This window comes from Amphiura filiformis, chromosome 3, assembly GCF_039555335.1.
Source record: "Amphiura filiformis chromosome 3, Afil_fr2py, whole genome shotgun sequence".
NCBI classification, from domain to species: Eukaryota; Metazoa; Echinodermata; class Ophiuroidea; order Amphilepidida; family Amphiuridae; genus Amphiura; species Amphiura filiformis.
The window spans coordinates 17,746,846-17,763,940 of record NC_092630.1 but is presented as its reverse complement, the minus strand read 5'-3'; the positions used below and the strand labels follow the sequence as shown (position 1 = coordinate 17,763,940).

Below are 17,095 nucleotides of genomic sequence, written 5' to 3'. Positions count from 1 at the left end.
GTTGTTTTTTGTCTGTTAAGTGTTTCACTGCTATGTACACAGTGATTTTCATCACTTCCAGTGTACTGTTTTCCTGACACTTTTGTGGGCTCTGGAATTGGCAATTTTTGGCCATCGAACTTTGCCTGTTTTGTGCCTACTCTGGATGTTTGGTTTAGCGTGTCTGTTTATATGCACAGTGATTTTCATCACTTGATTTTCATCACTTGTTCTAGTGCAGTTTTGTATTACCATTGATCCTTGTTATTTTTGCAGGTTCAGCACTTACTTCTGTGAGCCTTGGAACTGGTAATTTTTGGCTATCGAACTTTGCCTACTTCTTCTGCCTACGTCTGATGTTTTTGTCCCCCTGCATACTGTCTAGTCTGTATTTTACTTGTTTCCCCACATCAAGTTGGTGTACCTTGCTTTTTTCTTTCCTGTTGTTATTATTCAAGGTATCCTCTTGTATCATTTATTGATCCTTGATGTGTTTTGTGTCCTCGTCCGTTGGATTCACCATTACCCACTTTTTATTCATGATACCCAATTGTGGCATATTTGAGGTCGTTTATGAAGCAGAGAATTTTATTTAAATTTTATATACGCCAAAATATTTTTTTAATTGAGCAAGAATAAGGATAGAAAAAACCTTAAAAATCTATGTATAAATAACATTAGACCCGGCAAAAGATTACTGTTTCGTTTTTATGGTATTCTAATCTTTTATTTCCCGAAGAAACATTTGGGGTCTAAAATGGATTTTTTATGCAATTGATAAATACATCGAACGTGTATACAAGAAAAATGGTAGGTTTTCTCTATAGTATTTTACTGACCATGGAAATGTACTGAGACACAAGCACGTGTCAAAATCGATATAATGTATTGTCCATATAGACGCCCAGTTATCATGCTTATCGTTGATTTTTTTTGTATAAAACACGCAGTTAACCACAATTGAGCGCTAATAATACACATAAATGTTTTTATTTGAAATATAATTCCAAAATATGGTACGTTTTCTGCCTTTGCTTGTCACGTGGTAGGCCTATGTTGAAGTTGCGATTATATCTTCGAATAAGTTCCAAATGAATTCCAACAAGACAAGTAGCCGAGTGGTCTAAGGCGCTGATGGGTTTATAGTGTGTCCAAAGCAGTACGCCGCCGTGAGTTCGAACCCCGCCTCCGCCAAACTTTAATGAAGTAAAATTAAAATTGAAATTTTACTTTTAAAAAATTTCATATTGGGGAAATGTGACTGGCAGAATTTATGTATGGCGTGGAGTGGTGTGGTATCAGACCGACGCAAACTGGCTTAGTCTCCACATCAGCCAGTTTGGTTCCGCCCCTCCACAGGGAGCGTAACCTGTGTAAGAGACTCGGTCGGACCTGGTCGGACCTCATCTCTCCCCATCGATTGTGTCCTATAAATCCCCGACATTGCCCTTATGAAGTCACATCGCCCTGGTCGCTCCCTGGAGTTTGTCATTCAGGTATCTTATCGCCCTCACACTTAATCTAGTACTTTCTGGGCATTTAACAATTCCAGCTGAGGGCGATATTCATCGCTATCAGGCCTGATTCTCACCAGACTCTCACAATATCTGTTTGTTCATAGACTTGTTGGTCCGTGGCTGAGGGACACATTATCATTATCCATGGGAAATCCTTGGACCGTTCCAGCTGCTGCATCATATTCTTGGAATTGTCAAAATTCTGGAATTTTGACAATTCCGAGATTCTGACGCAGCCTGTCAAAAACTTAAGGGGGTACTACACCCCTGCCCAATTTTGTGCATATTTTTGCACTTTTCTCAAAAATTATAGCGCATTGGTGACAAGTAAGATATCATGTGTAGGGTACCTGCAGGTAATATGGGACCATTAAGGACGTTTAGCTTATTTGCATAAAAACTAAAGAAGATATGCCCATAAGAGATTGTTATGATGAACAACCTGTCCTTTAAGATTAATAAAACAGGCAATGTTACCTTGTTTTTATGTTTGTTTGGACGCTATGGTCCGTATGCACAAAAGAGTTAGACCGGGTCTAAAGTTAGACCTGGTCTAAGTGGAATTTAGTTCCATCAGGAATGGTCCTTTACTATTATTTCCTTCAGACAGTAGCTAGCAAATTCTAAAGATTTTAATGCAAAGTTCAAAAATTATACAAAATAACTTAAGCAAATGTAAAGAAAAATGTCCTTTCTTCTGAGACTAAATTCCACTTAGACCAGGTCTAACTTTAGACCTGGTCTAAATCTTTTGTGCATACGGACCTATGAAAAATGACGTCATCGTCAAGTGTCCCATATTACCTGCATGTGCAGGTAATATGGGACACTGTGTTATCTCTATGGTGAAAATCAAAAAGTTTAGAAAATCACTCTTTTGTTCTAAAAACATTTTTGTTACATGATTTTGAATGTTAAATGCAAATTTCTACAAGAAAATTCAATTTTCTAAATAGTTTTGCTTTTCGCATTGACAATGCACACAATTTCCTATGTGTCCCTATTACCTGCACCCATTCAGTTGAAAATCAGAGAAAATAATCATTTATAAAGGAAAGTGCCACTTGTCAGTGGAATTTTACCTGCTGATAAGCTTAACCCATCACCTAAAGATCATAAAAATGACAAATGCCCCCTCAGTACCAGAGTTTTGGATACACAATCATAAAATGTGACGTCATTGATTTTATATCAGGCCAAAAAAACGACGTAATTTTTTGGGCAATTTCACTCTTTTTGGCATTGATTTCCAAGAGTTTGATACACAGACTCCAAAACTGCATTTCTAGAAGCACAATTGATGTCTCTAAACACTTAACCAATCAACTTAAAGTGTTTACCTTCTCTAAGCTACTTTTTGTTAAAATGAAAACAGGTGTCCCATATTACCTGCTGTCCCATATTACCTGCACCTACCCTATATTATAGGGGCAATGACTACAATTACTGCACTGAAAAATTTATTTTATCACAGACAACAGTTGTGGAGTTACAGTCAAAAATGAGGGAACACCAATATTTGATCAATAAATCAATAACTACCCCCGGTATACCTTGAGTTGCTGAAGTTTCAGTGCAGTAGTTGTAGTCCTTGCCCCTATAATATGCATATCTTACTTGTCACCAATGTGCTATAATTTTTGAGAAAAATGCAAAAATAGGCACAAAATTGGCCAGGGGTGTAGTACCCCTTAAGGAAAACTGAGAGGAGAAGGCCACTCCACTCCCAGCTACCCCCCAAACTGTACTAGACACATGTTGTTGGCCCACAATTTTACTCTTAGCCCTTACTTCGTTCGGGAAACTGGAATTCCAATCTCAAGCCCCGATGCAAAGGCTGCTTCACACACAGTCACACCCTCACGCACCCGGGCCCTAACTCACTCCGATATAACCGAGACAGTGACAATTCCCCTTCCTAGACTCATCCATTAAACATCATCAATCTATTAGACCATATTAGAGTTAACACTGGTTATTAAAGACCCATTCAGTGATTTGCTCATCATATCCGGATGATCGTAAAAATTATCAAAATTCAGATTTTGGTGCCTTTGTCATTGTCATAGATGTGCTAACATAGCCTGCGACGGTTCAGCTGTGTATTGAAAACAAAATAAGACATTTTACACGTATCTGTAATTTTTTTTTTTTTTTATGTCTGAACTATGCAAGGCATTAACAGCTGCTATCGGTATGCTAGCGCTGATGGGTTGGCGCCAAGATAGTTGTTAACCTCCCGTTTGAAGCTCAGCCGATTCTGGTTAGAGATAATTGGACCAGGTAGATCGTTCCAAAGGTGAGCTGAGGATGGAAGGAATGACCTCTGGTGGCTGACCAGGTTGGATCTTGGGATTTTGACAGCTTGGTCGTGGGATCTGACAGAACGCCGCAGACGAGGATCAATAATCATACGATCTGGTAACAGATGTTGAAGGAGTTCTGGAGCTTCGCCATAGAACATCCGATGAAACAGAGTGATGGCTCCCACTGCTCTTCTATGTCTCAGGTGCTGTATTTGATGGTTCTTTCCATCTGCTTCTGAGATGCCAATGATACGTACCGCTCTTCTCTGTATCGCATCAAGTTTGGACAGAGAAGTGGGTGGAGCACCCATCCATGCAGAGCTGGCATATTCCATCTTGGATCGGATCATAGTCTTGTATATCGTTGCTCTCTGAGAAGGGACAAGGTAGGGGGGCCGCACGACGTAGGAGACCAAGACGTTGGCTAGCTGTTCTTGCCATCTTGTCCACTACAGGGGTCCATGACAGGTCTTTGTTAACAGTAAGACCAAGAAGGTCAACAATGTCTGCCTCTTCTAGAGTTGTTCCAAAAAGTGGAGGTTAGGGTGACTATATGAAGCATCTCTGCGGTTAGAAATAGTGGTGGTCTTGCACTTCGCAGCTCCAAACAGTACATTCCATGTGTTTGCCCATGTCTCTATTGCTTTGAGGTCTACATCAAGTGATATTGCAGCGCCAATTCTATCTTCCTTGGACTTGATGGATGACATCAGGGTTACATCATCAGCATATAAGATTGATGGATTTGTAAGTCCGGAGGTGATGTCATCGATGAAGATGATAAACAGAAGTGGTCCAAGGATGGAGCCTTGTGGGACACCAGCATTTATAGGCTTTTCAGTTGATGAAATCCCATTCAGTGAGACTCTCAGGGAACGATTGGTGAGGTAGTCCTTCAACCACTTCAGCAGCTTTCCAGTGAAACCCAGAGCAGATAGCTTTGCCAATAGGCCGGGGTGCCATACCCTGTCAAAAGCCTTACTGATGTCAAGGCAGGCAACTCTACTTTCTTCTCTGTCATTGATGGAGTTTGATAGCCGCTGGGAGACATATGTTAGGGCATCGGAAGTGGAATGGCCAGCCCTGAAACCAAATTGCTGCTTAGATAGTAGCTGATGTGAGTCTAGGTGGCGCCACATAGCTTCATATATCAGTCTCTCCATGACTTTAGACAGTGTTGACAGTAGGGATATAGGGCGATAGTTGCTGGGAGAATGCCTGTCCCCTTTCTTGTGGCATGGGATGACATTAGCAACCTTCCACTGGATCGGCACATGACCTTTATCAAAGCAAAGTTGGAAAAGACGAGCAAGTGGGGTAGCAAGCTCAGGGGCAGCGGTTCTAAGCACAATGGATGGGATACCATCTGGTCCAGAAGCTTTGTTGATGTCGAGTTTCTTCAGCTGCTTACTGACTTGCTTTGGCCAGAATACAATGTTGCCGCACTTGGAAGCAGTCTTGTTTGGAATGTTGGGGACTGGCTTACAGTTCTCAGCATGAGGGATGGTTGATTTCTCACTGAAGAATGTTGCAAAGCACTCAGCTTTAGCCTCTGATGTTATGTAGGTGTTGCCATCAGATTTGAGGACTGGTATTTCACTCTTGCCCCCTTTGCCCATAAGCCGATGTGCGGTCCACCACCAAGACTTTGATCCTGTCTGGAGCTCGTCTGTCATCTTAGATACTGACAGTATCTAAATTAGCTACATGCACTGCAAAAAAAAGTGTTCTGAATTAGAACACTAAAAATTGTAACACTTATTGAACATATAAAAGTGTACTGATTGTGAACACCAAGTGTTCCAGACTTTAACACAACAGTATAATTTGTGAACACGTGTGTTCACCTTTTGAACACTTGATGTTAACATAGGCCTATTGTCGTCATTTTGTGAACATGGTGTGTTCATGTTTTGAACACCTAATGTTAAAACTTTGAACACAAAGTGTTCCAAATCCTAACACATTTACATGTTCAATGCCATGTAACACTTTAAGAACACATTTACATGTTCAAAATCAAATGTGTTCAGCTTTAGAACACTTGTGTTCTAATCATTTAGAACACTTGTGTTCTAATCTTTGAACACCGAGATGTGTTCACAAATGTCATACACTTAGTGTTCTAGTCTGGAACATATGACACTTAGGCCTACATATAATGTTCAATAAGTGTTACAAAAAGGGATGCAATACGGTTACGCAAAGCAAGGTACAATGGGTCAATGTATAAATGTACACCTTTGTCCGATTGAATTGTAACAACAGACTCAGTAGTAAATTACAGCAAACCTATAGGCCTAGATGCATGTTTGACGAGTGCAACATCGCAATTAGGCCTACATCCATCAGGCATGCCATGGCATGAAATCGACCCGCCTACTGACCAATTGTAAGACACACTCGTCAGAGGTTTAGGCCTACAGTATAATTCACATTATATCAAATTGCAGATTTGCACACTGTCATGACTGTCTGACCATGTGACTGTTGCATGGTCATGATTGATAAGCTTACTACGCATTCATTAAAATGCACTAAAACCACGCAATACAAAAACGATGAATTTACATTCTTAGTCTCATTGTTCTATGATATGTGGAGAACACGTTCGATATATTTGTTTTAAATAGAATGGTATTTTGTGGGTAAAATCTCACCTCCAAATCCCTGTCCAAATCGCGGTTTCTCACTCTGATGACATCGTCTGTTCTATTATACGGTGCAACGACGCATGCGTGGCCCAGCACGTGGTAAATATAGCCTACATGTACATACAGTGTTCAAAACGAACACATTACATGTTCATTCAGTGTAAAAGTTGTGAACACCTGTAGGCCTACAACACGATTTTATGGGCGTGCACCCAGAGTTATTTGGATTGTAGGCCTACGGTATAGGCCTATGCCTAAATTTCAATCTTCGACGAAAGTCTACCCCTATAATAGGCCTATTGTCAGGTATTTTTCTATAAACCGCAAAATGTTCAACATGTTCAATGTTCTTTCATTCCGTGCAAGCTGCAGGCCTGTGTAAAATAAAATGAGAACAACTGATGATCTCCATAAAATGGTTTTACAATCAGGCGAGCATTTTATGCTATATGCCTATAGTGTTGTGAAAATTGTAGATTAAACATACAGTGTTCATTTTATGAACATTTAGTGAATGATCAAACACTATGTGTTTAAAAGTTTCCTCTGGCATTATGTTACGAACACTAAGCATTACAAAATTGAATGCAGTATGTCAAATAGGCATATATGTCGAATTTGAACAGGTGGTGTTCTAATGCTGAACATTTCAAACACTATGTGTTAAAAGTATCCTCTGACAATATGTTACGAACACTAAGCATTCTGAAATTGAATACAATATGTCAAAATTTGAACAGGTGGTGTTCTAATGCTGAACACTTCAAACACTATGTGTTTAAAAGTTTCCTCTGACATTATGTTATGAACACTAAGCATTATGGTTACGAACACCAAGCATTATGAAATTGAATACAGTGTGTCAAATTTTGCACAGGTGGTGTTCTAATGTTGAACACTTTTTTTTGCAGTGTGTATTTGAATGGGGCTTCAACTTTGTCAGTACTGCTGTTTTCATCGTTTTTTGCCAAATTTGTCATTTCAAAAATACCAAATGACAATTTTTTTTAAAACTTTTTTTTAAAACTTGTTTACACTTGCGCTGGGATCACTGAATGGGTCTTTAATTTTGAAATAATCCCAATGACTTTATAAAAACACCCCTTGGTTTTTTTTAGTTTTTGCGTCGTATTATATATCATTCAATGTCAAAAAACTGTTCTTCCATGATGCCAGGGGCCACGCCCACGGTATAGGGAGTACGAACACAAGTTGCGTTTCACATGATACCAATGGGATAAAATGTTTTTTTAAAAGGCCTACAAATCTAAAATAATTAAGGCGGTCAGCATCCCATCAGGTGGCAAGAAGTGGAAACAAGATGTCGATCCACAGGGGATAGCTGCCTTCTTCCCAAACCGGTCTCGCCACATGGCAAGAACATACAGGCCTGACCCTGATTGAAACTGACTGCGATAGCTTTGTCGATGTCGTCATCTGCCCCACAGTTCAAATACAGTAATGGAGAGAGCGGATAATTTATTGTTAATTGTTCAACTCCACCGGGAATCGAACGAGGACCTATCGCACCAGAGTAAAGAAAAAAATGCTACTCTCTCCTCTTACGAGCCTTGTTGACATGAAATACAGTTTGCTATCTACTGAAGATAGCATACTAGTTGGTATTTGCTGATGAAGGTTTAACACACTCATTTTGCTATCAAAGATAGCAAAAAAATCTGTAGATAAGAGAGACCTCTAACAGAATTTTGGAACAAGACATGTGATAAATCAATGGACAAAAATCTATTCTGTGTTCTTGTTATTAATTTCGATCAAATTGAAGACTCCGAAGCTGACAGAATAAAGTCTTACGATTTTCAGTACTGAACATTACATGTGGTTAATTTGTTTTTGGTATTTGTGCTCACAAATGACTGTCATCTCGTGAAAATATTCGTGTACTCAAATATTTGTATAATGATACACTGTCCATCCTGACGAAATAGCTATAGCAATTTACATGGTGTCCCTGAAAAGGCTGAAAGAACTGTATCGTCGGAAACTTTCTTTTTCGTGTACTTCGGTCGCCCAACTTTGCACAGTATTTTGTGGAACCTGAGAGCACATCAGACACATCAAATTGCATTTTGAATACGAGGATGTCCTTCTGATGTGAAATAATTTAGATTTCTTTTTTTAAATTCGCGATAAAAATTGAAAATTCTTGACATCTGACACTTCTCGAAGTAATTTTTGTAAAGCTACTGATATGTACGCCTATACTTAAAGTGTATAGCTGGGAGGAAAAGCCGACAATTAATAAGAAATTTTGTCCTTACGTATTGAAGAAGTCTTGAAGATATACATGCTATTTCATAAAAGACCTAATTTAGGTCTTTTGGGAGATTTTAAACTTTAAGTACATATAGATTTACAGTTTACTTCGAGGATTGTTAAACTTTAATATTAATTTTTTAATAAGTTGCCATAAAATTTATCGCGAATTTCAAAATATGAAAATTATTTGATATCAGAAGGGCATATCTCGTATTTATTCAGAATGCAATTTGGTGTGTCTGATGTGTTTTCAGGTCTCACAATAACACTGTGCAAATGTTGTTGTAGTTAAAAACTACAATCGCATGCTGTTTAGACCACATAATAGACAGAAAACTCAGACCAAACCAAATGCGGATTCAGGAGAAAACAAATCAAATTCCAGATTCTTGCGTTTATAGAAGAATAACAGAAGGAATTCAGGACAAAAATCTTACAGCAGTCATCTGACAGTAATGGCATTTATTGACTTTAAGAAAGCATTTGATACAATACATAGGGAAATGTCAAAGTACTCAAGGTGTATGTGGATTACCCAACATAATTATCAAAGCCAGTCATAGAAGACACCTATCTGAACACAAGAGCAAAACTTGCGACTCCTGGAGAATTATACTTGTTCACGTTAAGTTCTTCAACATGTTTATACTCTTGCTCTTTTTTTTTACGACATGGCATAACTGGGCATTAACAGCAGAGACAAAAATATTATTTAGAAGCTGCTGACGAGGAAGCGATTAACCTCCCAGCTGAAGCTGGTCCTCGATCTATAATGGCTGGAATTTGGGCAGGTAGAGAATTCCATAATTGGGCTGTACATGGTAGAAATGATCTTTCATGGCTGACAAGGTTTGATCTGGGGACTTCCACTGCTAGGTCATGTGATCTCACAGACTGTCGCAACCTGGGGTCATGGACATGGATGTCTGGCATCCGCTGGCATAATAACTCAGGGGCCTCCTTGTAGAACATAATGATGGAAGAGGGTGGCTGCTCCAACTGCCCTGCGGTGGCTCCATAGCTGAATACGATGATCTTCATACTCATTCGTTGGCAGACCAATGACACGCTTAGCTCTATTTTGGATGGAGTCAAGCTGAGTTAGTGAAGTGGGAGTTGCACCAGTCCAAGCACTACTGGCATATTCCATTTTTGATCGTATCATGGCCTTGTATAGATGATGGCTCTCTGTGCAGGTAGAATATAGGGCGAAGTTCTTCTGAAGAGTCCCAGTCGCTGACCGGCTGTCTTGGACATTTTGGTGACTACTTGGTTCCAGGACAAGTTGTTATTCAATGTAAGACCTAGAAGGTCCACGCTGTCAGCTTCTTCAAGAGTTACACCGAAAAAGTAGCTAAAAGTGAAGTGGTGGATGGTTGCCATAAGCATCTCACCGGTTGGAGATGGTAGTGGTTTTACATTTGGCAGAACCAAACAGGACATTCCATGTCTTAGCCCATGTCTCGATCTTGGTCAAATCCAGGTTGAGAGATGCTGCAGCAGGAAGTCTTCTCTGGATTTGATGAATGACATAATGGTAGCATCATCTGCGTACAAGAATCCTTATACTATTTTTGATCCCGTAACTATTCATTTTGATGAGATATACATTTGATTAGCTTTACTATCACTTTAACTCGACAATCAAAATGATTAGTTTCCGTTTTATTTCCACAAGTAACTATTCATATTGACAAGATCTCCAACTCATTATTTGACCAAATATAACCATTTCATTTTTGATAAGATTCTGTTCAGTCCCGGGTGTTCAGTCCCCCTATGACAAGACAACCTATATACTCAAATTTGATAACTTGGGTCATTTTTTTACAAGAATATCTATTCATCCAAACATAATTCACCGGAATATGTGTGTCTGTCTTTCACAGGAATTTATGTGTCTGTCTGTCTGTCTGTCTGTCCATCTATTGGTCTGTCCGGCTCTTTTCTTGGAGCATAATTCTGATGACTACGTTCATGTTTTCAGGGTCAAAGATTCCAAAATTATCACTTACAATGGCAAAAGGACCTAAATTTACAAGATGGCTGCCAAAATTTCAAAATGGCCAACACTAAAAATTAAAATTGCCTATATCTCGGTTCTTGAAGCTCCAAGAAGCGTAGTTTTAATGCCTACACCTATGTTTTCAGTGTCAAGTTATCCAGTTAACCCAAACACATTATACAAAATCCCTGGATCAATATGGGGACACAATTTTTAAAATGACTCCCTGAGAAAAACCTAATTCTTGCCGATTTATCAATTTCTGAGATTCATGTGAGGCTGATTTTTTTGGATGTATACCCTTGGAAGTATACCTTTGTATACCCTTGGTTTAGGGTCAATAAATCAAACCGATTTCAAAATATCCTCAAAGGAAAGGGTGTCGAGTGTCAGCCCATTTTTATCCTTCTAGTATACCTAATTCTAACTAGGCTCCTAAGTGTTGTTTCAAAGTCCATATCAAGAACATATTCCTGTTCCTAATAACAGTTACACTTCCCCGTCATATACGATATCTCTTAAATTGGCAGTTTCATAGCCCTCCTCTTCTTCCTCCACTCCATCTGCTTGGTCTTCAGGTTCCTCTTCCTCGATCAGTATGTCTATTAATTCCTGTGGCATTAAGTGATTCTCAGTCCACTGGTACTCCAGCTTCCCATCCTCAATATCCCAGCGATGACCATTGGGTTGTAGAATATTTGGATCAGCCTGATCTGCTGTGTACCAGATGAGCTATAGGAAGATACTTCATCAATACCAATATCAGTAGTAGATAGCTAACACAGCAACAATCAGCAATAATATTGGTAGCTACTTCATCAACACCAATCATCAAGAGGAATTTACTTCATCAACACCACCAATACCAGCAGTAGGTAACTAGCTGCTACCATAGCACCAATGACTCCCCGAGAAAAACCTAATTTTTGCCGATTGAACAATTGAAAGCTTCTTACCAATCAGCAATATGTATCTACTTCATCAACACCAATATCAGCAGTAGATGGCTAACCCAGCACCAATCAGCATTGGGAGCTACTTCATTAACACCAATATCAGCAGTAGATAGCTAACCCAGCACCAATCGGCAATTGGAAGCTACTTCATCAACACCAATATCAGCAGTAGATGGCTATCCCAGCAACAATCAAGTAATATCAGCAGTAGATAGATACCCCAGCACCTGTCAACAATAGGGAGCTACTTCATAAACACCATTGACACCTAGACAGCTGACCTAGGCAATGGTATACAGGGTGTCCCATAAAAAATTACCGGGCCAATGAATTTGGACGTAAGTCGAGAACTTGAGATATCAGAATCTAAAATCTAAAAATCAGCGTGTAGCCCATCTTATTCTGCATCTTATACGCTAATTGTACTGGAATCGGTTAACTGATAGAGAAGAAATGAGCGATTAGGTAACGCATGCGTCAATTCACTTCATTCTAAGTTTGAAAGAAAGATCATTCAACACAAAAAACACTGTTAATGGGCTTCATATTTTGTTCGGAGAAATCCTTTTCGTTCTTTTTAAACAACCTGTTTCTTGCAAAACATTTAATTAGGTTTTGTTCAAATTTGAACCTGCACGATTTTGAAAATGAAAGCTTGCGCGCATGTAAGATGATGCTCGGTATCTTTTTTCGTTAATGTTGGTATAACTGTTGCATGAAGAATTCCAGCTGGCTTAAAAAATTTCTCATACACATTAATGTTTTTGCTTCCAAGAAATTGTAATGTCAAGTTTAAATCTTTTAAAACTTCAACATTAATGTTGCTTGGTATCAAAAATCACACGTAAAGCTAGCTGGAGAAGCACTTGATCATTGTCGTTCTTGGCTCAAATGTTAAATGTTAAAACATAACATATTTGCACAACCTAAAGAGTTAAAGTTGGAAAGCTTCCAATTTTAGGAAGCGGTGAGCGAGTATGAAAAAAGCGCCTGTTGAATGAACTGCATTGATGCACGCATTATGTAATCGTTAATTTCTTCGAATCAATTTCCAATCAACCGAATCAGATCAAATTTTCGTATATATGTGGTGCACAACTTACATTCAATTTTATTCACTCGGTAATTTGTTCTGGAACACCCTGTATGGCTAACCCAGTACCAATCAGCAATAAGTAGTTGAAAGCTACTTTAACAACAATTAGCAATTGAAAGTTATACTTCATCAACACCAATATCAGTATAGTGGATAGCTACATTAGCAACAGTCGGCAATTGGGAGGTACTATAGGCCTATCAACACCAATATCAGCAGTAGATAGCTACCTTACCGCCAATGAACAATTGAATGCTACTTCATCAACATCAATCACCAATAGGAAGCTACTTCATCAACACCAGTATCAGCAGTAGATGGCTAACCAAGCAACAATCAACAATTGGTAGCTACTTTATCAACACCAATCATCAAGAGGAAGTTACTTCAACAATAATACCAGCAGCAGATAGCTAACCCAGTACAATCAGCAATTGGAAGCTACTTCTACAATACCAAAATCGAAGAAAATAGCAGTATGTAGCTGTATGTACGAAGTTGAAGCCCCATTCAAATACCGGCATGATAGCTAATTTATATACTGTCAGTTATATACTTGTATAAATTACGGATTCGTGTAAATTCCTTATTACCTTAGCCAAAATGGCATTTGGCTAAGGGTCTCTTTATCTTAGGTTCTGATTCTTTCTTTCTTCTACCAATCGTATAATGAACCATCGTAGCCATATGCGTTTGTCAATTTTGACGAAATTTGGTTATTATGACCATTGGGGGGTGCCACAAATGTCATGTGAAAATGTCTGACGCAAATGTCATGTCAAGGTCATTATAGCCCAAAACGTGTTTTTCACTTAAAATGCTACTCATTCCCCATATTACATAGCACCGTGACATCACTTGCACACATGCATCGTCTATAGCCAGTGTCTAAAATTTGTACACATAATTGGGGTCAAAGGTCATTTAACCAAATACCTTAAATCGGCCATTGTATAGCCATATGCTTTTTGCCATGTTGACTAGGACCATTTGGGTCGTGCCACAAATGTCACGTGATCATTTGCGGTCAAAGTTCTTCCACTTACGGACAATGACCAAAAACGTAATTTTCATGTGCAGAATGTCATAAATTTTTAAAAGTGTTGATATTATGGTTAATGTTTGAAAAATATACTGATACCCAAGAAAGCCTGTTTCGAAGGCTTCACATGCAAGTTAACACCACACTTAACAAATGGGTGAAAAAATTTAAGTGTGATAAATCTTAAAATCTACAATATCTGCGGCATAGAATTATTTATTCAATAACAGCTATAGATGATCCCAATTGTGTTCTTTTCAAAAAAACTACTTCTGCAAATGTTTAACCATTGTTAACACGAAGCCTCCGAAACAAAAAATCATGACTTGCTGTGCGGATAATTTACTTTTTGTCACAACTGAAATTAATACTTAGAAGCAAAGCATGAAAATTGGTAATTGTGATATTTTTTACCTATTTTTTCATGTCAACTTGTAAGTTGTAGCAGTTAGCCACATATTTTACTTTTATGATCACTTGTGTTGTTAACTGAAGCCTCCGTAACACAAATCGCTTGAATTGCCAATTCTAAAAAATAACTCCAATTTCTATTAAACTTGGCTGGGAGGTTCCTTTTATCAAGTAGTATTTCAACTATTGTACATGAAGTTACACATTCAAATTATTTTAGGAACCCAATTAAAACTTAAAAAATGTGTTTAAGGTTGGGAAATTTCCATTATAAATGACACTTGATGTTAGATTTTCAAAACTGCAATTACAAACATAGCAAAACATGGTATAAAATTAAAACTTATATCTGTTGACTTACTTTGGAATGGAATTTCACATGTATTCCAGCTTTCATTTCATAATTTCCTTATGTAAAATACATTTTTTCTTAGATTTTAACCAAAATGTTATGGAAATGTCAATTTTTTTTATTATAAATCAAAAGATTTAAGCCTTGAAACATTATTTTACTGGAATTTAAGTTGCTTCTATATATGCATGATTTCAGTAAACAGAAACATATTTAAGTGGTTTGAAATTTTGACCCTAAAAATCAAAAGTTACATCCTTTACTGTGAAAATGACCATATCATATTTAATAGTCCTCGAAGTAAAGTTTATAAATCTAATGATATGTACCCTATAGGCCTACATTGTAGCTGGGATGAAAACCCGACCATCAATTCAAAATTTTGACCTAGTCATAGGCCCTAGGCCTAACATTACACCCCCCCATTTTTTTGTGTGTGTTTATGGATTAAAAAAAACCGATCTTCAATGCGAAAGGTCACAATTTTTCATACTAGTAAAATGGATATACAGCTTTTCATCCCAGCTACATACACTTCATGTACATAATTTAATAGATTTATACAATATTTACTATTAAATTTAAAAATATCATTTTTTAATAATTTGCCATGAAAATGTGTATTAGGCCTATGTTGCGAATTTCAAAAAATCTAAATTAAGAAGATTATTCCTCGTTATCAAAATGCATGTGCTCTCAGGTCCCCACAAAAATACATGAAAACGTTGCTATCCGAGCCCTTTAAGATGGTTATAATCCTGGTTTATAAACTTATAATCTTCATGAAAATGCCAACATTGATTTAAAATGCAGTTTAATGTTTATTTTTTACCGACTGGTAGAAGAGAATATGTGAAAATACCTTTTACGCATGCGCAGTACGCAGATACGACTGGATTTCGGGTGCCGGTGTCAATAATGAGTTCACGAAAAGGTAAGGAATTCCGTCCGTTTTTCTTCCAATTTCACCCTTGATCTGAAAATCAACCACTGATATCTTATAATTTGATTCTTTATCTTTACAGTCCTTGCGATTCAGGCCCGGAAAAAGCGTAAACCGGCCAAGAATAGAGGGAAAAATGATGACCGGTCTGGGAAGAAGTCTGGTTCAGAACGTTCATCTGGCCCTGGGTAAGTACAATACACGTTTTTTGCATAGCGCATGTCGTCGTGTGACAAGTTTGGATGGAATGTTATTGTTTTGTTTCCACAAAATCTGAATAGTGAAAATACATTTCCACGTGAATCACGTTATCGCTGTTGATTCCTGCAATACGGGTGGAAATAAGGAGTCACAAAATGTTTATTTTGTCCCAGTTTTCACGTTGTATTTGTTCCAGATTTTTGTGCTGTCTAAAAAATCTCCACTGACGTGACAGCTGTGGACAGAGCAGAATTCAACAGCTTTTCTGTGATTTCTCTTCACTGGAACTCCACTGGAGCTGGAATTGCATGGGCCTGGGTACTGATTTTGGATATTAAAAATCATATCAATCATATATGTCCTAGAAACTTTCTATGCTAAATCTCTTGTCATGTGTAATTCTCGCATAATTTCACAATTGATACGACGTGGATGACGATGCGCTGGCCGCTGCCAGCAGTTGCTCTTGACTTGTCTTGGCAGTCAAGTTTTTGACTCCAGAGTTGCTATCGCTGTTCTAGCTGCTATTGAATTTTCACGCGAGTGTGATATGGTAATAAATATGTTGAAAACAGCTCCACGAAGGATTCCCTGTGTAGGCTGTGATCATAGATAGAAAATGGATCTAGTTTTAGTGTGCATTCGCATACTAAGTTACTAACATCATTAAATTATTTAATATGACATTTAAACCCACAATGATCTGATAATGATGTATACTCTGGTCATGCTGCATGCTGGTTGCTTTACGAAAAAAGGTATTAAAATCAAAATGACCAATTCCTCCAATTTATAGCTCCTGCTGATTTCCAATATAGAGCTATCATCAACATTCAACATGGTGTGAAAAGTGTGCCAACAACAGGTTTCATAATAACATTATTACATAAAAATTTTCTATCTTTTGGATTGTCTACTGTGGTTTATCTTTGGGGTGGGCTTATCCAGCTGGGAGTGAAGTTAACCAAAGGGCGTAATTATCAGTAATTGGGCCTGGATTAAAGCCCCTTTTTCGTAGCAAAATCCAACTTTATGTTCCTGTATTGTATTCGTATTACGCGGGCTTTGGATGTCGACATTTCCCCATGAATGATGCACTGCATATTTGCGAGAATTGTGATGTACTTCTATCATCAGCCTGTCAGGCTCAGCATTAGTCTACAAGTTGATGAAAAAGTCTTGATTCGTCAGAATCAGTGAAGCATGACACCATGTAAAGCAGTGTAAATTCGGGTTTATCCTTCGTGTAAAGAATACATGGAATTAGCCTAGTATAGAGCACAAATCTTCCATTGAAGGATTATACAGCTTTATTCCGTATTAAAGCTACTTTCACAATGGAGACTTAACACC

At 38.1% G+C, this 17,095-nt stretch overlaps 2 protein-coding genes across 3 annotated transcripts in view; one reads left to right on the top strand and one right to left on the bottom strand.

Annotated features, from left to right (window-relative positions):
- Positions 1–3,570: 3,570 nt before the first annotated feature.
- LOC140147104 (uncharacterized) lies at positions 3,571–4,137 on the bottom strand. The gene is made up of 2 exons (XM_072168879.1): positions 3,835–4,137; positions 3,571–3,594 (listed from the first exon to the last, which is right to left on the bottom strand). The coding sequence occupies exons 1-2, from the start codon at positions 4,135–4,137 to the stop codon at positions 3,571–3,573; spliced, it is 327 nt and encodes a 108-aa protein (XP_072024980.1).
- An 11,344-nt stretch (positions 4,138–15,481) lies between these two features.
- LOC140148143 (SRSF protein kinase 3-like) overlaps positions 15,482–17,095 on the top strand; it is a 137,672-nt gene continuing 136,058 nt past the window's right edge. For both annotated transcript variants that reach the window (XM_072170000.1, XM_072170003.1), the window contains exons 1-2: positions 15,482–15,532; positions 15,624–15,729. In XM_072170000.1, the coding sequence (XP_072026101.1) occupies positions 15,517–15,532; positions 15,624–15,729 (122 nt within the window). In that variant the 5' untranslated portion in view covers positions 15,482–15,516. The remainder of the gene's footprint in view (positions 15,533–15,623; positions 15,730–17,095) is intronic.